The sequence below is a fragment of the Anomaloglossus baeobatrachus genome, chromosome 9 (genome assembly GCF_048569485.1).
Source record: "Anomaloglossus baeobatrachus isolate aAnoBae1 chromosome 9, aAnoBae1.hap1, whole genome shotgun sequence".
Classification (NCBI taxonomy): Eukaryota; Metazoa; Chordata; class Amphibia; order Anura; family Aromobatidae; genus Anomaloglossus; species Anomaloglossus baeobatrachus.
This window is the reverse complement of record NC_134361.1, coordinates 169,222,501-169,248,170: the sequence shown is the minus strand read 5'-3', so window position 1 is coordinate 169,248,170 and position 25,670 is coordinate 169,222,501. Positions and strand designations below refer to the sequence as shown.

General features: G+C 43.9%; 1 protein-coding gene across 1 annotated transcript in view; it reads right to left on the bottom strand.

Annotated features, from left to right (window-relative positions):
• The window catches only part of LOC142250610 (uncharacterized), a 130,385-nt gene that overhangs the window by 78,089 nt on the left and 26,626 nt on the right, over nucleotides 1–25,670 (bottom strand). Inside the window, exons 2-4 of the mRNA XM_075322795.1 lie at nucleotides 24,491–24,598; nucleotides 17,646–19,277; nucleotides 16,401–16,500 (exon numbers count right to left, since the gene is read on the bottom strand). Of these exons, the coding sequence (XP_075178910.1) occupies nucleotides 16,401–16,500; nucleotides 17,646–19,277; nucleotides 24,491–24,598 (1,840 nt within the window). The remainder of the gene's footprint in view (nucleotides 1–16,400; nucleotides 16,501–17,645; nucleotides 19,278–24,490; nucleotides 24,599–25,670) is intronic.

The following is a 25,670-nucleotide window of genomic DNA, read 5'->3' as shown; positions in this document are numbered from 1 at the left end:
TTTTTGACCAAAATTTGGGATGTTTATGCTCCCCTGATGATATAAGAAACGCGTTGGGAGATTTGATGCACAACGGCTGGACGCATGTTGGGAACCATTGGGGATCCTGAGTCATCCAGATAAAGGACCAGGTGTTTTCTCCGTTTTGGTGGTTACCAAAAGTATCCAGCATACAGTGCCTGATGAGTAGGGAAATGTATACACGGCAGATTGGGTAAGACCGTTCCTGATTTTCTCTACCAATTGTGTTACTACCATTCATCTGAGACAGGTGACTATATGGCGGTATGATATACAGCACATACTCTAATAATATGCTGCGGATCTAATTTTCCGGTTATGTACAATAACTGGTTACATGAATGATAAATTCCACATTATCTAACTGGCCAATCTCTACCTCTGCAGGTGCTGAGTTTATTGGCGGTTTTATATCTTTTACAGTCCTAAATGGATTTTTATTTATAATTATATTAAAGGTTATATTTTAGGTTCTCTATTATTCACTGAGCTATCTCTTGACTATTATTGTGAATTTATACCCAGTAGCTATTTCAATACAAACGTCACAAACTTAAAACACGGTTCCGGCCGTACAACTACGTCCGAAAAAAACGCCAACCCCCCTTTTAGATCGGAGTGACCACGGGGCCCCCCGGGTCCGGAGATGCTCGAGCCACCCACCAGCGAGCCCGGATCCGAGCAACTCGGTTGCAGCCGAGCACAAGGCGTCACAGATACACCAATCATCCCAGTTTTTTTCTGTCTCTAGATCAAAAAATGAGTCAGCATTAAAGGGACAGACGCGGCCAAAGATGTACAGCTACGTCCTTGACCGTGAAGGGGTTAAAATAATGCTATATTATATTTGGTAAGTACAATGTCTTAAACTGTACAAAAAAAGAGAGATTTTACACTCCATTAGAGTACAAATACTTGAACGTTTTGTGAAAATTGATGAATTAGTCTAAAACACTCGGATAACCAAAACTGTGCCAATAATACTGAAAAATAAATGCAACCAAGGAATGATAACTTAATAAAAAGCAAATTAATAGGATTTAAAGAAATGTTGTCACTAATAGAGCTATTTTTACTCCGGAAATAAGGAATATGAAAAACGTCTGATTGCTCTTCCTCTAATTTGTAAAATTAACCTTTTTCAATGTGAAAGTTGCTTGTATATTTAGGTTTGATCATTACAATGCAATAATGAGTGATTCTGTTTTTTTATTTTTAACATATCTCTGTATGGATTCTAAAGATCAAAATATACAAATATTACATACAGTAGGTTGTGTCATTAGAAATAATTTTCATTTATATAGGAAGAAAGAAAGAAAGAAAGAGGGAGAGAGAAGGAGAAAAGGATTGAGAAGAAGAAAGGAGAGAGAAGGAGAGAGAAGGAGAAAGAAAGAAGGAGAAAGGAGAAAGGAGAGAGAAGAAGAAAAGGAGAGAGAAGAAGAAAGGAGAGAGAAGGAGAGAGAGAAAGAAGGAGAGCGAAGGAGAGAAGGAGAAAGAGAGAAAGAAGGAGAAAGGAGTAAGGAGAGAGAAGGAAAGAGAAGGAGAAAAAAGGAGCGAGAAGAAGAGAGGAGAGAGAAGGAGAAAGAAGGAGAGAGAAGGAGAAAGAAGGAGAAAGAAGGAGAGAGAAGGAGAGAGAAGGAGAAATAGAAAGAAGGAGAAAGGAGTAAGGAGAGAGAAGGAAAGAGAAGGAGAAAGAAGTAGAACGAGAAAGAAGGAGAAAGAAGAAAAAAGAAGGAGAAACAAGGGGGAGAAGGAGAGGGAGGGAAAAAGAGAGAAAGAAGGAGAGAGAAGGAGAAAGGAGAGAGAAGGAGAGAGAAGGAGGGAGAAGGAGAAAGAGAGGAGAGAAAGAGAGAGAGGAGAGAGAAGGAGAGAGAAGGAGAAAGAAAGGAAAGAAAGAAAGAAAGAAAGAAAGAAAGAAAGAAAGGAAAGAAAGGAAGGAAGGAAGATCCAAAGTGTCTTCGATTACCGCTCATTACATAGTGAACGTTGGCTTTTATCATACCCCAGAACTGACTAAAAGACAGCTGTAACGCTAATGGTTAGAGCTGCTTCTCCCTATGTGCTGAGTTTTGACTGTAGCTGTGACTTTATGATTGAAAACTCGAGGCTGCAGGGGGAAATAAAGTTCATTTTCTCCTGGTAGATGGAATTTTTGTATTTCCTCCAGGTAGCCAGGCTTTCAGTGCACAGCTGCATGGCTTCAGAACACTATTAACCTGCAGATTAACTGAATATGTGCTGGTTAATAGTGTTTTTTACATGGCAGTTATGCTAACCTCTTTTTGTATGCAGACATTGTTTATAGTGCACAATGGTAACCAATATAAAAAAAAATGTGACTATTATAACAAACAATATAAAATAACCATATAAACAGGGAAAATATACATATACGAATTATACAGAAATAATAAAAAGAAAACAGGTATATAAAAAGACACTTAGGTCATTTTAATTTTTAAAATTTATGGGATGCAAAGATTTATTTTTATTTATCCATTTTGCCACCTCTTGCAGAAGCAGTTGATGTCCATCTCTTCCTTGTCATAGAGGCCAGACATGGAGGTCAGTCAAAACCAGCAAAACTAATAGAGGTATGGTCTTCCATAGGAGCGTATTGATTGCAGTCACAGAGGGTGGCCCTTGTTGGAAGGGGGCCTGCCAATACCAGTGTCGCGGGCAGGGGTGCAGACCACGGCAGGGGGCTACTCAAGACACTCAGATCCGATATCGTGGCTGTGGCTCGAATGGCAGCCGGATCCGGGGCTCGTGCAGCAGCCCGTCACCCACAACTTAATAAAGGGGTTATTTACAGGGGAAAGTTTGTCAGTGATGCCACCTGTGGGTTGCGGTGAGTGTTGGTGACACCGCCGCTGCCTTGGTATGGGGTGCCCGGGGTTGATGGAGCAGGGCAGCAGGATGGTATCCCCTCCACGGGTAGGGAAGGTGTTGTCCCGGGGCCCAAGTGTAGGTGGAGTGCTGGAACGCAGTTTGCAGGGTTGGACCGGTTGATACCGGTGTACTCACTGTTTGAATAACGTCACACAGAGTCCAGATAGTAAACCAAGTGCCGGATGCCGGTAGCCTCCGGAGGGGTGTGCCGGGTCCCGCACACCGGTGAACAGAACAGGGGCCCTTCCTCCTGCACGCTAGTTTGTTGTCTCCTGTGTTGACTAGTCTGCATGAAACAGGAAAAGTCCACTCCCGGTGTCTTTGCTGTGGGGGCTGTGACCCACAAGATCTGACCCTTGGGATCTTTGCAGGCACTTGCAGACGCCCTATCCCCCACGTTGTTTCGCTCTATCTGGGCTGCTGGTGGGACAAGACCTGGAATCTTGTCCCCTGCTGGCTAATTGACAAGGTGCTTGCAGCTGTCCTTGCCCTAGGGTCCAGGTACCCCGACTGTGCATGGCCTCCAGACCGGATTCCCGCTGTCGGCACCGGCGTGCTACAACCCTGCCCCGGTCCACTTAAGATCTCCCGCAACTGGATCTCCGTCGCCTGTAGCCCTGCTCTGCCATCTGCCACCTAGTCAGCTCAGGTAGTCCCACGGCCGGCTCCAGGTTTTTGTGGCCCTCGGGCGGAAGAGTCCCAGTGGGCCCCATCCACACGCAGACACACACTTACATACACGTACATATACATATTTAAAGATAAACTCACAAAAATACATATAAACAGACAAATCTATAGTCATATACACTGACTTACAAAGATACTCATCATACATACATACAAACACACACAGCTCTGCTGGATACATATAGACAGACACACACAGCTCTACTGCATACAGACAGACCGACACACACAGCTCTGTTGCATACATACAGACACACACAGCTCTGCTGCATGCAAGCATACATACAGACATACACAGCTCTGCTACATGCATACATACATACATACAACTCTGCTGCATACATACATACATACAGTGCCTACAAGTAGTATTCAACGCCCTGCAGATTTAGCAGGTTTGATAAGATGCAAATAAGTTAGAGCCTGCAAACTTCAAACAAGAGCAGGATTTATTAACAGATGCATAAATCTTACAAACCAACAAATTATGTTGCTCAGTTAAATTTTAATAAATTTTCAACATAAAAGTGTGGGTCAATTATTATTCAACCCCTAGGTTTAATATTTTGTGGAATAACCCTTGTTTGCAATTACAGCTAATAATCATCTTTTATAAGACCTGATCAGGCCGGCACAGGTCTCTGGAGTTATCTTGGCCCACTCCTCCATGCAGATCTTCTCCAAGTTATCTAGGTTCTTTGGGTGTCTCATGTGGACTTTAATCTTGAGCTCCTTCTACAAGTTTTCAATTGGGTTAAGGTCAGGAGACTGACTAGGCCACTGCAACACCTTGATTTTTTCCCTCTTGAACCAGGCCTTGGTTTTCTTGGTTGTGTGCTTTGGGTCGTTGTCTTGTTGGAAGATGAAATGACGACCCATCTTAAGATCCTTGATGGAGGAGCGGAGGTTCTTGGCCAAAATCTCCAGGTAGGCCGTGCTATCCATCTTCCCATGGATGCGGACCAGATGGCCAGGCCCCTTGGCTGAGAAACAGCCCCACAGCATGATGCTGCCACCACCATGCTTGACTGTAGGGATGGTATTCTTGGGGTCGTATGCAGTGCCATCCAGTCTTCAAACGTCACGTGTGTGGTTGGCACCAAAGATCTCGATCTTGGTCTCATCAGACCAGAGAACCTTGAACCAGTCTGTCTCAGAGTCCTCCAAGTGATCATGAGCAAACTGTAGACGAGCCTTGACATGACGCTTTGAAAGTAAAGGTACCTTACGGGCTCGTCTGGAACGGAGACCATTGCGGTGGAGTACGTTACTTATGGTATTGACTGAAACCAATGTACCCACTGCCATGAGATCTTCCCAGAGCTCCTTCCTTGTAGTCCTTGGGTTAGCCTTGACTCTTCGGACAAGCCTGGCCTCGGCACGGGTGGAAACTTTCAAAGGCTGTCCAGGCCGTGGAAAGCTAACAGTAGTTCCATAAGCCTTCCACTTCCGGATGATGCTCCCAACAGTGGAGACAGGTAGGCCCAACTCCTTGGAAAGGGTTTTGTACCCCTTGCCAGCCTTGTGACCCTCCACGATCTTGTCTCTGATGGCCTTGGAATGCTCCTTTGTCTTTCCCATGTTGACCAAGTATGAGTGCTGTTCACAAGTTTGGGGAGGGTCTTAATTAGTCAGAAAAGGCTGGAAAAAGAGATAATTAATCCAAACATGTGAAGCTCATTGTTCTTTGTGCCTGAAATACTTCTTAATACTTTAGGGGAACCAAACAGAATTCTTGTGGTTTGAGGGGTTGAATAATAAATGACCCTCTGAATAAACTTTTCACAATTTAAAAAAAAAAATAAAAAAAGAAATAACATTCTTTTTTGCTGCAGTGCATTTCACACTTCCAGGCTGATCTACATTCCAAATGTCACAATGCCAAGTTAATTCCGAATGTGTAAACCTGCTAAATCTGCAGGGGGTTGAATACTACTTGTAGGCACTGTACACACACAGCTCTGCTGCATACAGACACACACACACACACACACAACTCTGCTGCATACAGACAGAAACACACAGCTCTGCTGCATACAGACAGACACACACGGCTCTGCTGCATACATACTGATACACACAGCTCTGCTGCATACATACAGACAGACACACACAGCTCGGCTGCACATACAGACACACACAGCTGTGCTGCATACATACAGACACACACAGCTCAGCTGCACACAGACAGACACACACAGCTCTGCTGCATACATACAGACACACACAGCTCTGCTGCATACAGACAGACCGACACACACAGCTCTGCTGCACACAGACAGACACACACAGCTCTGCTGCATACAGACAGACACACACAGCTCTGCTGCATACATACAGACAGACACACACAGCTCTGCTGCATACAGACAGACAGACACACACAGCTCTGCTGCATACAGACAGACACACACAGCTCTGCTGCATACATACAGACACACACAGCTCTGCTGCATACATACAGACACACACAACTCTGCTGCATATATACATACATACATACACAGCTCTGCTGCATACAGATACACACACACACACACAACTCTGCTGCATACAGACAGAAACACACAGCTCTGCTGCATACAGACAGATACACACAGCTTTGCTGCATACATACAGATACACACAGCTCTGCTGCATACATACAGACAGACACACACAGCTCTGCTGCACATACAGACACACACAGCTGTGCTGCATACATACAGACACACACAGTGCAGCTGCACATAGACAGACACACAGCTCTGCTGCACACAGACAGACACACACAGCCCTGATGCATACATACATACAGACACACACAGCTCTGCTGCATACAGACAGACCGACACACACAGCTCTGCTGCACACGGACAGACACACACAGCTCTGCTGCATACATACAGACAGACACACACAGCTCTGCTGCATATAGACAGACACACACAGCTCTGCTGCATACATACAGACACACACAGCTCTGCTGCATACAAACAGACAGACACACACAACTCTGCTGCATATATACATACATACACAGCTCTGCTGCATACAGACACACACACAACTCTGCTGCATACAGACAGAAACACACAGCTCTACTGCATACAGACAGACACAGCTCTGCTGCATACATACAGATACACACAGCTCTGCTGCATACATACAGACAGACACACACAGCTCTGCTGCATACATACAGACACACACAGCTTTGCTGCATACATACAGACACACACAGCTCTGCTACACACAGACAGACACACACATCTCTGCTGCACACAGACAGACACACACAGCTCTGCTGCATACATACATACAGACACACACAGCTCTGCTGCATACAGACAGACCGACACACACAGCTCTGCTGCACACAGACAGACACACACAGCTCTGCTGCATACATACAGAGACACACACAGCTCTGCTGCATAGATACAGACAGACACACACAGCCCTGCTGCATACAGACAGACAGACACACACAGCTCTGCTGCACACAGACAGACACACACAGCTCTGCTGCATACATACAGACAGACACACAGCTCTGCTGCATACATACAGACAGACACACACAGCACTGCTGCATACATACAGACACACACAGCTCTGCTGCATACATACAGACACACACAGCTCTGCTGCATACATACAGACACACACAGCTCTGCTGCATACAGACAGACACACACAGCTCTGCTGCATACATATAGACAGATACACACAGCTCTGCTGCATACATACAGACACACACAGCTCTGCTGCATACATACATACATACACAACTGCTCTGCTGCATACATACATACAGACACACATAGCTCTGCTGCATACATACAGACACACATAACTCTGCTGCATACATCCAGACACACATAGCTCTGCTGCATACATACATACAGAGACACACAGCTCTGCTGCATACATACAGACACACATAGCTCTGCTGCATACATAAATACAGATACACATAGCTCTGCTGCATACATTCAGACACACATAGTTCTACTGCATACATACAGACACACACGTGCCTCTGCGGGGGCCCAAACACATGGCTCTGTGGGGCCCACACACGCGGCTCTGTGAAGCCCACACACGTGGCTCTGTGGGGCCCACATACACGGCTCTGCGGGGCCCACACATGCGGCTCTGCGGGGCCCAAGCACACAGCTCCGGGGGCCAGCACATACGGCACCGGGCAGGGGGGCATACATCTCGGGGGGGAAGCGCATACAGCTCACCGGGGCCCATAAATCGGGGGGCGGGGAGGGCACATACCGCTCAGGTTACGGTGGAGAGGGTGCCCACACAGCGCTGGAGAGAAGTGTTGTGCGGGGGGTCGCCGGCTGGTACTGCTCTCCTTCATCTGTGGGACTGAGCAGAAGGCCGTGCAGTAGCTCTGCCCACAGATGAAGTTCAAACCAGGAGGTCTCCGCGCCTTAAAGGGATGGCGCCGCAGATTCCTGCCAAGGACTGTGGTCCGGGGGCAGCAGAACTGACGAGGCCGAGTGGGCCCTCCCGATTCTCCAGGGCCCCGGCATTTGCCCGGGTGTACCGGGTGCTGACGCTGGCCCTGGGTACTCCGGGAGCTACAACGCCTGACTACCACTTCACTCCTCTTACTTCCACTGTTTCCTCTCAACTCCTCCACTCTACTCAACTGACATGTTCCCTCCCCTTGACACCTCAGGACGCCTAGGTGGGCGTCACCATCTGCCTGGCCCCACCCATTGGTGTGTCCCTATTGTCCTGGGAGGGGTGACTAGGCTTTGTGGCTGGTGTTTGTACCTGCGTGTGAGGTTTGTGTTGGAGGGCCAAGGAGGAGGGAATCCTGCACCTGGAAGATGGATGCAGTCTTCTGTGACAACCTGATTTTGTCAGTGCGTCACACCAACACCTGTTTTAGCTGGATGTATGTCCAAAGATGCACATTCAGTTGAAGTGTATTGCTATAGAAGAGGATGCTGCATGTTGTGCGACCAAGGGAAGGTGAGTAGAATGTTGTTTTTTTTTCTTTTTTTCCTTGTTACAGAAGAACATGGAACATTATTACAAGATGGGCCCAAGAGGGGGACATTATAACCAGGAAGGGTCCCAGGATGGGTGACATTATACCAGGATGGGGGATATTATCAACAGGAAGGGGCCCAAGATGAGTGAGAATTTTCCATAGTGAGGACCATTATTACCAAGATGGGGGTTATTATTACTGGTAGGGGCCTAGGATGGAGGACATTATTATTGGAAGAGTCCCAGGATGAGTGACATTATTACTGGTAGAGGCCGAGGATGGGGGCTATTTTTACTGGAAGAGACCCAGGATGGAGGAGATTTTTACTGAAAAGACCACAGGATGTTGAACCTTATTACTGCATGGGTCCCAGGATGTAGGACATTATTACCAAAAGGGGCCCAGGGTGGAGCACATTGTACTAGAAAGGGGCCTAGGATGTGTGACTGTACATGATGTGAGATATTATTACATAATGAGGGGGGCAACATGTATGTCTTTATAGGATTTATGCAAATTGTCTCTTCAGTGATGAAGTAGACAAACTCTAGTGCCACCTATTGGAGGTAGCAATCCTAGAAGTCAAATGTAACTCTTTAACAAGCCTTGTCCTATGATTTAGGATTTATGCCAGATCAGAACCTTAGTTTGCAGACACAGTGTTTCGGGATAGTTGTCCCTCGTTAGTGCAAAGTATGAGATCTGATCTCGCTGTATGAGAGGCTAAGACGGGGTTATAGGATTTAAAACACTGCAAGGGTCCATACACATCTGTCCAAGATGCAGGTAGGTGATCAGGTCCAACTTTTTACCGGGGCTGATCAGACTTTACATACGCCACTGTTCTCTCACATGTACTTTTTGTTTATGTTTAATCAACCATGTGGCACCTGTGCCATTGGTAATAGAACAATAATGTACACAAAATTTCTCAAACTTCTGGTGGTTTAGTCTATATAATAGAAGTGGCAAAGGCAAAATAGAACATAGACTACGAAGTGTATTTTACATGTAATAAAATGTCTGACTCTGTGTGTAATGGCACTTACCTGTATTATAGTAGAAAATAAATAGTACTTGCAAAAGGAACAATCTCCACATTTAAAATTACCCCTGGACCTACAACTATTGAACCATTTTATGAGTGGTTCCCAAAAACTATTTTTACTAAGCTATCTTTAATGTTACAGTTCCTCCTGAAGGTTATTAGAGGATTCCAATCTGCAATTTTTATCTTCACTAATATAAATTGTTAATTTCTTTTAAAGGGGTATTCTCAAGTTGTCTCTTGAGCAACTCTGAGCTATGTAGTTTCCTTACTTCCTGGTTTCTAGCAGGGCAGGCTCTCTTATTTGAGTGACAGCTTTATTGAGTAAGTGAACTTTAGTATTAGTAGAATTACAAGACTCAGCACAAGTTCCGATATCAGTGGTTTGTTCTAGAGTGAACACGGTTAACACAATTATTGCACATAGAGATAACAGGGCATTTGAACAAGTACATGTTTCAGGACAGTGTGAGTCATGATTAGGAGCCTGATCTGGTAGGAGCGAATGCTAGTGGGCTTGTGTTTTTGCAAGATTTACAACAGCAGCTAGTCAGGAGATAGGAGAGGAATAGGTAGTGAGATGCGCAGCTAACTGTTGTATAGAAATCAATAGGCTAGAGAGTGCTGACTGATACGCTAGGAATTAACTCCTATCCTGGAATATAACTATAGCACACTCTCAGCCAGGGTCTAGGCAGGCACTAACCACAGATCTCCATGTAAAACAGCTGTACACTAATAAAGATAAAAGCTACCATTGTACTATAATTATAACAGAAAAAGCAAGTAAATTTTAAACAGGCTTATTTTTTTTTCCATCTAATTAATACAATTTGGTAACTTGAGAATACCTCTTTAATGTCAGTTCTGATAATATAATATTTGGGCTAAGTTTAAAGTTCAAGACAAACCATTGTCTTTTTGCTGATGTTTCCTTTTGCTATTTGTCTGATGTCTTTTTGCTGAAATCTGTGTTTACACTGTAGGACATCAGATTGTTTCCATTTAATTACTTTATTACTGGCTATATTTTTTTGTGATTCTGTATAACCTCTTTGGAAAAATCGAGTTTTTTGTTCTATTGCCTGTGGCATGAAATCAGTATAAATGCTATATATTCTAAGCCTAAGGAACTGGCAACTTGGTGCTGAAGATTTAATGTGAATGGGGTAAAAACTATTATAATGGAACAGTATATTACCAGAAGAGGATTTTCTGAAAGTGCTAGTTGTAACGGCCAATGATTTTCAAATTTACGTCCAAAGAAATCTATCTGTTTATGTCCAAAGGGAGAAGTGAAGTTCATGTTCATGTTGTTTAACAGTGTTGAGGTGTCTAATAAAAGCATCCAACTGTATGTCAGAACCCATCCATATTACTACAACACTCACAAAAAAACAAATTGTTATTTTGTGCCCAAAATACACAAATCTACTATCGTGTTTCCCCAAAAATAAGACAAGGTCTTATAGTATTTTTTGTTTTCAAAGTTGCTCTAGGGCTTATTTTCAGGGGATGCCTTATATTTTCCCATTAGCAACAATCCACATTTATTCTTGAACAAAAAAGAATCAACATTTATTCATATATAACCATGTCATCACATTTTGGAACATCAACATTTTGTGTTAATCCTATTACTGTATCAGATGCATGTTTTCGTATCTGACCTGCTATTCTCATGGTGCACAACCAGTTCTGTAGTGGTGGGTACATACTATATTTACAAAGATTTAAAATACCTGTTTAAATTTATAAGCAGGCACCCCCTAAAAGAATAGCACTTACCAGACCCCAAATAATTTAAGTTGCCAAGTGAATGTGTGGTGCCCCTGAGGCTGCAGTCGCCACAGAGTATTGCACCTGATTTAAGGTGTAATGCTGCACCCGGATCCAGAGGAGGTCGGTATCAGTTTCACCACTTACATGCTCAAATACACAACCAGGTTGCCCTCCTTAATGGGGACCGGGCTAGGGTAGGGTCTTAAGGATGCCTTCAAACATGGGGGGCACCACCCACTTGTGACAGGGACCCGGGGAGAGGCAGCCACTCAGGGGGGAGTTAGGAGTCAACACAAGAGTTTAGGAGGAGTTCTCCGGCAGGTGAGGATAGGAGCAGACATAACTTACTGGTGCTTTGGTGGGACACAGGAAATCATGCGGTTGCTGAGGGGTGAGCTTCATTGCTCCCTCGGAACTGGTGCCACGCAAGGTGCAGGACCCTAGGGAAGATTATTCTCCAAGTTGGTTTAACAGAATCTGCCGGGACAGGGAGGTTTCAACCTTCCCTGGCCCCAAAGAGCCCAAAAGCACTGTGCCAGATAGGATCCGGGGCCTTGGACTGAACCAGGCCCCAGTGCGGAGCCGCGGTACATGCTAATAGGGACAAGAGTACTACTCGAGGTGAACTGGGGTCCCCAAGTAGCTTTAAGCCATGGGGATCCAACACACATGGCACTAGGAGGAAGAGACTCACCGAGCACCACATCAGACTGACCTCTGAAAGTATTCGAGTTCAACGGGGCCCATCACAGCAGGTGACCGGAACTACCCGGGCAAGTAGCACTAAAGAGAGAGTAAAGACACCTGGAAGCACAACAGCAGACTCGTACTCGTTATTACTGGCATCGTCGCCCCGCACCTTGGCGCTAAAGGCCATCACTACTCCCCTAATCATCGTCCCCGGGGCCCGCTCCACCTGTGGGGAGCAATACTATCTTCGCCTGCTATTGCCATCCACCCCAGAGGACAGTGACAGTAGCGGCGGCTAATTCCCTGGCTGCATACCACAGGTGGCGTCACGACATTCATCCTACTACTACCCCCATCATCTTCTCTCCTTATTGGTGTGCACCTCAGGGCACAAAGCCAGGCAGGCCACGTGACATCCCAGATCAACACACCAGCCCTGTGATGAGTAACTCAGGTACGAGATTCCCTGTGCCTGACCACCCCTGCCCCCTGAGTGCTATAAATGGGCTCTCACATACAAATCTGTGTTGCTGTCAGGTCTCCCTACATTCTAAAGCACTTGGCTCCCCCTGGTTTCAGGAAGCAGTATCACTCTTGTGGAGTGATAATGATATCTGCTATTTGTGAGAGTTGTGGTGCATTGCAGTTGGAACAGCAAAGGACCTGACAGCAACGCAGATCTCTGTGTGAGAGCCCATCCACCATCGGCACTTACTAACTGTAATCATTTGGGGTCTGGCGAGCACACTTTTCTGTCTAGAATACAGGGACATAGAAGTAACTGCTATATACAATGTATCTTTATGTACCTGTATATTCTGCCTGTGGAATCAGAAGCTGCAATGCAGTTTCCAGTACACAAAATTCTCCCATTGACATCAACAGAGCCTGTAGCTCATAGACTTTAGATATTGGTTACAGTATTGAAGGTTGTCCTTTCAAGTTGCGGGGGGAGATACATTTTTAAATATTTTTAGCAATTATATAACAACACTAGCTGTACTACCCGGCTTCGCCCGGGTTAATAACTGCTGTTAACAAAATAGAATGTATTAACAAAAATGTATTCTGCACACAAAAAACACAAAACAAATAGATATAAATGTAATTATGAAAAACTAAGCTAATAGAAGCATTTCACAACATATATTTCCACACCACAGATATTCCACACAGATTTAACTAAATTGGCCAAGTAATGTGCTCCGTCTGTCTCTTTCCAGGTCTGTCTCTTTCCAGGTCTGTCTCTTTCCAGGTCTGCCTCTTTCCCGGCTTGCCTCTTTCCTCATCTGCCTCTTTCCAGGTCTGCCTCTTTCTAGGTCTGCCTCTTTCCTCGTCTGCCTGTCTCTGTATCTTTGTTTCTTTCCCCATCTGTCTCTTTCCAGGTCTGTCTCCCCATCTCTTTGTCTGTGTCTTTTCCTGTCTGTCTCTTTCCGTGTCTGCCTGTCTTTGTCTGTCTCTATTTCTCTGTCTCTTTCCCCGTCTGTCTCTATCAAGGTCTGTGTCTTTCCCCATCTATCTTTGTCTGTCTCTCTGGCTGTCTCCTCCATCCCTGTCTGCCTGTCTCTGTCCCTGTCTGCATGTCTGTCTGTCTCTTTCCCCATCTGTCTCTTTCCCCATCTGTCTCTTTCCAGGTCTGTCTCTTTCCAGGTCTGTCTCTTTCCAGGTCTATCTCTTTCCAGGTCTGTCTCTGTCTGTCTCTTTCCCCATCTGTCTCTGTCTGTCTTTTTCACCGTCTGTCTCTATCTGTCTCTTTCACCGATTGTCTCTGTCTGTCTCTTTCCGTGTCTGTCTCTGTCTGTCTCTCTCTCTGTCTGTCTCTCTCTGTCTCTCTCTATCCGTCTCCCCACCGACATCTTATTACCTCACATATAAGCTTCTTATACTATGAATGTCTTTTGTTCCTATAGCAACCACCCATAGCTCCTACTAAAAACCTGTAGTTCCAGGCTCCATTTACTTTAATAAAGGCATGTTTTTTGGAGAGTAACTGTAAAGCGCGGGGTGAAATATTCCTGTCAAAACAAAGTCTACGACGTTCCCTGGGTCACATGAGGTCTCTGTGCAAAATTTTGTGATTGTAAATGTGACGGTGCGGTTACACTTTTCGTTTCACTTTTTCCCCATTATGTAGATAGGGGCAAAATTGATTGGTAAATTGGAACGCGCGGGGTTAAAATTTCGCCTCACAACATAGCCTATGACGCTCTCGGGGTCCAGACGTGTGAGTGTGCAAAATTTTGTGGCTGTAGCTGCAACGGTGCAGATGCCAATCTCGGACATACATACACACACAAATACACACACACATACATACACACATAGATACACATATTCAGCTTTATATATTAGATAAAAATCTGATTTTCTTTTCCTTCACCTCTAGAATACAGGTACATAGAAAATACACTGCTATGTACAATGTAGCTCTATGTACTTGTATGATCTGCTTTTGGGTTCTTTGCCACCTCTACTATTATCCTCAATGTTGGTGGTGGCTCATTGGTAGTGCTACAAACAGGAAGGAACATTAAGGTTGTGGGTTTGATTCTCGGGACATTAGAGAAGAATTCTTTATTTGATTCATGTGTGTCCAGACATGATGGTCCTGCTCTCTGAGCAGGTACTGAGCCGCCTGAAGACAGTGAGAGGAAGTTGGGACAGATCCGCTGAACCTGAGACATTTGGGAGCTATGCAGTCAGGGCCTGGATTACATAATTAGGAAATGATAAAAATAGTAATACATATTTTTTGGAGACAGTGGCTTGTTTGTCACCATCCAGCAGTCTGAAGTTCCCATTTCTTGCTTGTTGCCTCTTTGTACATGCTCAAAAATCCATGTGGTTGCATAAAGGCAAGTCTAGTGTAAATCTGTAATCAGAAGTCCGGTAAGAGGGAAAAGTTGTCTAAAGGTGGAAAAATTTAGTTTGGTTGGAGAACTTGTTTCCATGTTACTACTGGGATCTTTTTTTTTTGTGATCGTAATTAGCTGGTGTCAATCATAATAAAATATCTTTCTTTACATGGAGGCCATTTAGTTCTCCTAAGGCTGCTAGGTCCAGGTCCGAGTGCAACCTTTCCACTCCGTGCAATAACTCAAAATTAGAGTTATTTCAGAGTTCGAATTACTTACGACCTACCATATGATATTAAATACAAAGGAAAAGCGTGCTATCATGTATTTCCAGGTGAGGGCAGCATAACACCATTTAATATTGTTATTCCACTGACATTATTGTACCAGTAATCTCGAATATTATTTTATTTGGATCTGAATTAATGTTCAAATAAACGGAATTACGCTTTCTGTAAATGATAAAAATAGTATTAACATTTTGGGCCAAAAGGTCCCTTATAGCCACATGAGCCTAGGAGTAAGTGGTACTCTTCACGACCTATTTTTCCTTTGGAGACAGCAATTTTTGCCTTATGAAGTACAATTCTATATTGATGGGAACGATAAGTGGATCTGGCAAAATTCCAATTCACCAAATCATGTGGAAATGTGAAGTTATTCACAGCAAATTCAATGTTTCGTATTATGCTGTGGAGTGAAGAGATCCCACTCACCTCACTGCTCACCTGTCTGGCCACCTATGCTGCTCACTGTCCTACACCATTGTCTTCCACAGCTCCTCTTTCCACCGTTGCATGTCTGGTCTTTTCACTCTAGAACCGACCAGGTTTTGAGCGTCCCAATACACTGTGCCAATGTGATGCATGTCATGGTTTCACAATATTACGACATTAGTTGTAACCTTACACTGCACAATGACCTCCAAGGCCTGGTGTTGGCTTGCGGTGCAGACCTAGAGAGAAGAAGTTGAAGATGCAACAACAGAAAGAAGAACTGCAGAGTACTAGACAGTGGACATGGATAAGTGTAGGCAGCCAGACAGGTGAGCGGTGAGGTGAGTATCAATTTTTCTTCTTTATTTTTTTAAAGGGAATCTGTCACGACAAAAATCCAATCCAATCTGCGAGCACCATATTATACACCAGGGTGAGCTGAGTAGATTGATATATAGTTTTGTGAGAAAAGATTTGGTATAACCTGAGATATAATCATTTAATCCTCTGCTCTCTGTGGGATTTTCAGTCCAGTGGGCGGTCTTATCAGTGACGGACAGCTATGCACACTTATACAAAGAAAGCGGCCACAGTTTTTTGAATTCATGGGGGACTAAATCTGAAGAATATGACTTTTTGGAAAATTCGAGTACAATTAAGTTCCACTCTATTATAATTGCCTACCTACATGTTATACTTACTTGGAGACTTTACTCACAGCATCTGGGAATTGACAAGCTGAAGCGATAACATATCCCTCATCTGCTGGAATAACACATATACCTCCTGTCTTCATGATTTCTGCAAAAGAAGGAAATAATTTATTAAGTGCCATGATTTATTGTGCATTTTCATGATAGTTGATGCTAAATATCTAAAAGTGAATTGCCATCAGTTAAAAAGAGGGCAGTTTTTGCTCTTCTATTACTCCCGCTGCTCCCCTATATATTCTTTTTTTAATCTGTAAAATGGTTCAAGAGATGTAGACATTTTTATTTAGCACTTGTTTTTAAGCATGGCTGACAGGGTAATAATTTAGAGAAGCCTTAGGATACCCCCCCGAGCGATGACCGATACCCCCTCAGTAAAGGCTATAACTGTCATGGATGTACCCCACTCTGCGGGGATTTCTGGCGAGTCTGGGACCAGAAGGTCACATAACCTTATTGTGCACAGGTCTGTAGCTTGTGATTAAATGTATTTGCTTTCCTTTGGTGCTGTTGGAGTTAAATATGCTTTCCTATCTGGCTATCCTTTGGAGCCATAATCCCAGGTGCAGCTCTTTTCAGACCACTCCCCTTCACTAGTCACATGTATTAAACTCTGATGTTGGTTATAGATCATCATGTCTTAGCTGTTCACTTTGGAACGAGCCTGGCTTTGGAAGAAGCCTGAAGTATGTGACTATTGCAGCTGTGTTGTTAGCTGTTTTTGAGTTGCTTGTAGTGTTTTCCTTTTGTGTCTATTTCCCATATTTCTTTCTTTCCTTGTGCTGGATTATAGCAGAGATGAGACTAATGCTCTCGCTGGCCCTCTCACTAGTCAGGGTGAGTTCAGGGTAAGCAAGGGCCTAGGCACATGATCAGCGACGGGGTAAAAGAACCCATATAGAGATGTTAGGAAGGGCTGAGAACAGCCTCAGGTGAGTGCAGGAGGTGACTCAGCTTCCCATTCCCTAGCACCAGACCCCGCTATTGTATTATCTTCCCGGTGTACCCTGTTTGTTGCGGCGCTCGATGGAGGTTCCCTTATTTCTGTCAGAACTCCGGCAGTCATTACTTGACAATAACAATTAGAATAAAATAAAAAAGCCCAGATCCTTATGGCAGATTTAAAAAAAATAAAAAATGAAATACTTAAGAGAACAAAAAGCAAAAACGTATTACTTTTGACTTGATAATAAGTCCTCTTTAAGTGGAATGAATATTTTTATTATACACACTCACCTACGATTTTCTTAATAGATGATATTTTCTTTGCAGGTAGCGTGGACGGCATGTGACCTTGTTCTAGAAGTGGATTCTTTATGAAGGGTTCCCCCCAAGGAAGATGGGGCGTCTCTACAGTTCCATTAAGTATGGAAGCCAGAAAGCAGTAGAAGCTCACAACACCAAAGAGTACACCGAAAGCAACAGTCCACTCCCATTTTAGAAAACTAAGCATTTTCAGTAAAATAATTATGAGAAAAACCTCAAAAGTTAAGGAGTTTATGAACCAAATTTTGTTTAGCATAATCATACAAACTGTGATAAAACCATGTAATACTAAAAAGCTTATTATCCCCAAAGCTACATAAAATGTCTTCACTGTCACACATAAACAGTAATATCTCACCATTCCGAAAGTTATCCACCAGATTCCATAAAAGATCAAGGCACTGCTCTCCAGGGTTTTACCGGCAGAAGCAGACAGTAGGCCAGCTATGAGAACCATGATTCCAACCACAATGACCAAGATGAAAGCAGCTCGTGTTTCCATAATGATAGAAAAGGCTGCCAGAGTGTTAAATGCATGGCCAATGGCATCCACTTCCTTAAATCTATAGCCATCAGAATATAAACAAAACAGGATTGTCCTTTGCTTTATCTTAAGAAATCCAAGCCAAGAATTAATTATTTCAACTAAACCATGCCTTTGGGAGGTCTTGAATTCTGCATTTGATAAATAAAGCCTGAGGAACATATAAAACCCTGAAGCGATTAAGATAATTAAATTAATCACTCGTGGTGCAGTATGGTCAATGCCACTTGGATGGGTTAGAGAAGCACAGTAGACAGCAAAAAGTAATGTATATATGCCAAAGTAAAGGTTCTTCAGAGACATCATGCAAGCTAAGATGCCAAAAAGGACTGCAAACACAACCATGAATGGAAGAGGAAGCAATGGGTCGTTGGATAAGCTGGGCTGATTTAAAAATGAATATCCTTCTGCGAATTTCAAAATGGACAAGAAGCTAAAGAATGCAGCGTTCAAGATGTCTGAGGCACAGAATGAAGCTACAGAGACTATGAGTTGGTACATTGCTGATGTGAACATCCAATGGGCATGGCCAAGAAATGCAATATTAGTAGTTCCAACAAGCTTTCCGCAGATTACACTGGATGACACCATATTAGCCATGATTCCAGTCACAATAAGATGGTTTCTCAATAAATGTTTTTTGGAATGGACACAATTCTTAACTGGCTGGACAGCTTTTCTTCTCAAGATATTCCAAAATCTTAAAGCCACAAGATACAAACTTACAACCGTCACAATCATGAAGTTACATCCAATACCTGATGGACCAAGTGTCTGGTCATGACACATAGCAAGTACATGGAGGTTGGCAAGGCCGAGTGCAAAGGCCATGACAGGTACAGGACCCTGATTGTGAAGCGTCCCAACACATCCTATTATAAGAAAGGCACAGGAGATGGCAAGTAAACCTGGAAATATTGCCTCACAAAACTGATCCGAAGCAGAAACTATCTGGTGATCTACTAAGAGCTGTAAAATGCCAGAATTGCTCCATAGCGCTGACACAGTCATGCAGAGAGTTAAAACCAAAGGATCCGGACTGAATTGTTTCTGAATTCCTAAAAGAAAGAGTGTGACAAATAGAGGAACGTTAGAGGAATTATGCTGCTCAACCAGTTCACAAAACTACTAGTAAAGAAATATATTTTATTGATGTGTTCACCAAAAGTGACTTCAATGATTTATATTTATTTCTACGTGAAAAAATGTAACATGTAAGAGGGGTAAGCCTGTCTGAGTATATGGAGTATACTGGAGCAGATGTGACGCGTGTAGTGATGGGCAGACTCGCAGATAACTGGGACTAGCAGGTCTAAACTGGGTTAATAAAAAAACGGTTCTGGCGCGAGATTGGTCCCAGCCCAGTTATCTGGCCGGACGCCAGTCCCCATATAAGTTATGGGGACTAGTATCCGGTGATTAAAAATGGTGGTAGAAGGGATAGGGGGATAGAAACAAATGGGCTGTACTTACCCAAATGTTGAATCCGGACCCGTCACTCAGGTACCTTAAACCCGCACGGGTCCGGACTTTTACAGTCCGGGTCCACACATCACTAGACGTGTGTATTCTATTGTGTACATGATATAATAATGATGTACTATTATGGTTCAGACTTGACGATTATATATATGTAGCGGAATTGGGCCTCTTTGTTCAAAACTATCTTTGTTGCTGAAAGCAACCAATCAGAGGCTATGTTTAATTTTTCATTGGGAGTGTAGTAAATGAAAGGTGAGTTTTGATTGGTTACTATGAACAACAAAGACAAGGTTACTGAGAGACAGGTCTGATAAATGAGGCCCATTTATTATTTCTGCACATGTACACAGACAATATGAGACATTACAGAGTAAAGGCCGCTTTACACGTGGTGATTTATCGTGCGATCGCACCCGCCCCCATCGTTTGTGCAACACGGTCACCCCCGTCACACGTACTTACCTCCCGAACGACCTCTCTGTGGGCAGTGAAAATCTTCCTGAAGGGGGAGGGACGTTCGACGTCACAGCGACGTCACACAGCAGCCGCCCAATAGAAGTGGAGGGGCGGAGATGAGCGGGACGTAACATCCCGCCCATCTCCTTCCTTCCGGATTGTCGGCGGCCGCAGGTAAGCTGCAGTTCATTGTTCCCGGGGTGTCACTGTCACACGGAGCGATATGTGCTGCCTCAGGAAGAATGAACAACCGGCGCGCAGAAGGACGATCGATTTTTTGAAAATGAGTGACGTGTCAATGAGCAACGATAAGGTGAGTATTTTTGCTAGTTCACAGTTGCTCGTAGCTGTCACACGCTACGATATGTCAAACGATGCCGGATGTGCGTCACTAACGACGTGACCCCGACGACATATCGTTAGATATATCGTAGCGTGTAATGGGCCCTTAACACAATTTAACAGATTCCAAGAGAGTCCTACACGCAAGCTTACGATCTATGCCACTGTGTAATCTACATTTTATTTCTGAAGTAAAGTTGTGTTTTATCTGTCACATGCCTACATTCTGTGTTTATACAGTACACGGACAGAACCATGTAACAAATGCTGAACCGGAGTTTAAGGGAATCTATCAGCAGGATTTCATGACCCCAAACTATTCATATAGGCATGTAGCTCTTTAAAAGACAAGTCTAGCAATACCTTTACATGGACAGTCAGTTCCTCCATTAGTGACAAATCAGCATTTAAATAGAAATCCAAATTGGGCTGAAGAATAATGGTAGATCTGAAGCCTCTGTCACTCTAGCTCTATTCCCCACCCAGCGTGGCCTCCTCCCTCTTCACTAACTGCCTTTATGCTGTGTGACTTCAGGCAAAGGAGTAATCAGTCAAGCAGAAAGATGTGTTGCTAGGCAGGGAATAGAGCTGGAGTGACAGAGGCTTCAGATCTACTGTTGCCCGTCAGTCTTATTTGCATATCAGTTTTAGTGCTGATTTCACAGAAAAGGAGAAATGGACTCTTTGAAAGGTCTACATGTGTATATGAGTACTTTGGGGAAAGGAGTCCTGCTGACAGATTCCCTTTAAATACAGTCAGCACCCACAGAGAAGCCTTAGGGGCACTTTGCACACTGCGACATCGCAGGCCGATGCTGCGATGCCGAGTGCGATAGTCCCCGCCCCCGTCGCAGCAGCGATATGTGGTGATAGCTGGCGTAGCGAAAATTATCGCTACGCCAGCTTCACACACACACTCACCTGCCGTGCGACGTCCCTGTGGCCGGCGACCCGCCTCCTTGTTAAGGGGGCGGGTCGTGCGGCGTCACTGCGACGTCACACGGCAGGCGGACAATCGGAGCGGAGGGGCGGAGATGAGCAGGATGTAAACATCCTGCCCACCTCCTTCCTTCCGCATATCCTACGGAAGCCGCAGTGACGCCGGTAGGAGATGTTCCTCGCTCCTGCGGCTTCACACACAGCGATGTGTGCTGCCGCAGGAGCGAGGAACAACATCGGACCATCGCGTCGGCATAATTATGAATTACACCGACGCTGTACTGATGATACGATTACGACGCTTTTGCGCTCGTTAATCGTATCATCCAGGCTTTACACACTGCGATGTCGCATGCGATGCCGGATGTGCGTCACTTTCAATTTGACCCCACCGACATCGCACCTGCGATGTCGCAGTGTGCAAAGCCCGCCTTAGGCTTTCTTCATATACACTTGCTATCTTTTGGACATGGTTCTTTTGGCAGATTTGAACTGCGAGCTATGAAAGATGCAGCTTATCTCTATCGATCTATTGTTGATTGATCTATCTAGCTATCCATCCGAAGAGTAAAATGTCAATAGCCATTGGTAGCACTCCTTCATCAGGGTAATGTTTTTTTAAGCAATCTTAAATATCATTGTTCTCACCAGCATATCACCCTGTGTAAACAGAACATTTGTTGCTGAGTGCCCTGATGTTCTATCTGCACAGAACCATCGCATCTACGATTGATTTGTACATATAGAAGTGAAATCAGTTTGATCAGCAATCATTTATCGACCACTGTGACTAAAGGCCCTGTTACACGCAACGACATTGCTAATGATATGTCGTCGGGGTCACGGAATTCGTGACGCACATCCGGCGTCGTTAGCGACATTGTTGCGTGCTACACCTACGAGCGACCGCTAACTATCCAAAATACTCACCAAATCGTTGATTGTTGACACATCATTCATTTTCCAAATATCGTTGCTCTTTTAGGACGCAGGTTGTTCGTCGTTCCTGAGGCAGCTCACATCGCTACGTGTGACACCCCGGGAATGACGAACAACAGCGTTCCTACGTACTCCAGCAATAAGGTGGGCGTGTCTTTCATGCAGCTGCTCTCCGCCCCTCCGCTTCTATTGGTGGCCCGCTGATCGACGTCGCTGTGACGCCGCACGAACTGCCCCCTTAGAAAAGAGGCTGTTCGCCGGCCACAGCGACGTCAGTAGGAAGGTAAGTACGTGTGACGGGTCCTAGCGATATTGTTCGCCACGGGCAGCGATTTGCCCGTGACACACAAACGACGGGGGTGGGTGCTTTCGCTAGCGACATCGCTAGTGATGTCGATGAGTGTAAAGCAGCCTTAAGTGAACCATCTGTTACTTTGTTGCATGTCCTGGTGAGTTTTTCTCAAACTTGATGAATGGATTGCAGTGATTTGTCACAATATATAAAAATATATATAATCAGAAAAGTGATATATCACCCCTCCACTATTGAACAACCCTTGCTTAGTCAAATCAGGACCTAGATTAAAATAAAAACAGTCCATACTCATGTCCCACAGCAACGTTCAAGCTGTTCCCAACGATGTCTCATGTGTTAACTGCATCCAATGAACGGCCGCTTGCCAGCTGCAGATCACCAATGTTCCATGAGAGTGGATGTCCACTCTGATGAAATATTAAAGGCAATCTGTCAGCAGGTTTTTGCTATGTAAATTGAAGGCAGCAGGAGATAGAGGCTGACACACTGAGTTCAACTGTGCTGTTGTTTACTTATAGTGAAGATTTTAGCACCTAGGATTATCATTGTCTGGACTATACTAGTATGACCACGCTCCCTCACCCTCTGATTAGCACCTCGCTGTCTATTGACATTGTACATAGGGAGAAAAAAAGGGGGTTCTTTCCCCTCCCTGAAGAAGCCATTAGACTATACAGCTATTGCACCCTGGCGAAACACGCGTCGTGGGCTCAGGGGCTTCCTCTTCTTGAGACACTTTGTGGTCATTTATTCCATTTATAGCATACTTGCACTTTTGCACCAAGCACCTTATTGTGGTATGTACTACTGCTACAATAAGTGATTGAATTAGATTTTCCTGGATTATAAGATACTGGTGCATGCATGAAATCTTACTTCATTATGTTTATATATAGGTTTTCTTGCCGAATTATAGCATTTGTACTTTTTTGCATTAGGCATGTTTTTGATATATTGATTGACATAGAATATAATTGATAAAGGCTCTTTTTCATCTCTAATGCACCAGTGTCTTTGCTTGAAAATTTAACCCTAAAAGGGCCATTAGGATGTCCTAATAGGTGTCCGATATACATCTTCTGTGACCTTTACACAGATTGTGATCCCTCTCCATGCATGTTTTTATCTTCATATTTTATTATAACCAGTTTAGTTTTCATTTTTCACAAAGAAACTTTTTTGTATAATGAATAAAATGTGTTGATGATATTTGACACACTATCCACCCCAGTCCTCTTGTCTCTTTAACTTGCTTTGGATTTTGTGTTGGCAATAGATTAACTGTATTTGAGCATCCATATTCTATTATGTATTATATGGTTATGAGGCGTTTTGTTTTCAATATTATAAATAGGGAGCCTGGTGTGGGCAGGGGCAACTTTTTCAGCTCTGCTGCATTGCCAACTCTAAAAACTTTGATTGCGTCACAACTGCTGCACCCAGTAAACTAAGTGTTACATCGTTGGACTCAGGGTCTCTTTGCCTACATCATGCTGCTCTCAGATGAGGTAGCAACAATCTGCTGACAAATTCCCTTTAAAGCCTGAAGCTGATGAATGGCTGCTCATTGGCTTCATCAAGCACTTGCTTTAACATTGTCACCTCACTGTCGGAAACAACAACACCAACATCGCTAGGACAGTACCGCTGCAGCAGAGTATGGCATGGTTTTAATTCAGGTCCTGATTTGATTAGGTTGGGGTTCTCCAGTAGTAGACTTACCTTTAAGAATTACCAAACTAAATTTTTAAGTAATTATAAAATACAAAGTAGTAAAATGTAATAATTTATATTTACCTATGTGTGCTAAGATCACACACAGAATAATAAGCAGGGTGCCCAGTGATGATCTGGATACAAGTGCTCTTGGTGAATTGTAGTTGTATACAGCAAGCAGCATGGTGCCTAGGAATGCAAAGCAAAAATACATCACAAGTCAATTACAATTAGTTTACCCCTAAACGATGTCTAAGCCTTAGTACATGTTGTTAAATAGGGTATTTCATGAAAAGATTATTCCTCAAAAAGCCATTTATTTATCCCCTATTTATGATATAGGAAACAGCTTGCTGACTGCTGAGGTACCGATTGCTCGGATCCCAAGAGCAGAACTTTAGAACCCCAAGATCATCTTGAATGGAGATGTGGTGCACATGCATGGCCCCTTCTCCACTGATTATCCACAAAAGTAGTTGAATGATACTGCAGGGAGTGGGTTTTCTTACACTGGGTAAGACACTTCGCTCTAAAATCTTTTGATGATTCTCTGATTTCATGATTTCTGTGATACAAACAAGTCCTCCAGTACCATATGCAGCAAAACAACCCTACAGCATTATGGATCTCCACCATGCTTAACTGTTGGTAGAGTGTTCTTTTCCTTATAAGCTTCATTGTGCCGTCTGTAAACAAACTGTTGCTGTGCATTGCCAAAAAGGTCTATTTTTGTTTCATCTGTTCACAGAACATTTTTCCTGAAGGATTGTGGTTTGTCAAGGTACTCTTTGGCAGAGATCAGTAGTTGTTCCTTTTTGTGTCTTTTCTTCAGCAATGTTTTTTTCCGTGACCTTTTCCCATATAGCTCTGCTTGGTTTAGTGGGCGGTGTATGGTACTTGTTGAAACCATGACCTCAGACTGTTCCAGGTTGGCCTACATGTCTTTGGATGTTTGACGTTGATGTTTGTACACCATTTGCACCAACCTTCAAAGACATCTCTTGTCAATTTTCCTCATTCCCCCACGTCCAGGGAGGTTCTTGATGGTTCCATGCTTGGCAAACTTCTTAATAACAATTATGCACTGTTGAAACTGGGATACCAAGGTATTTGGAGATAGCCTTATAGCATTTGGAAGTCTTGTGTTTGCTAATAATAGCAGTTTTGATGTCCTCAGACAGCTCCTTTGTTTTCACCATTGTGACAAAGGAACAGGTCCTACCATGTGGTTTTTTAAAACTCTGAAAGCATCATTCATTGG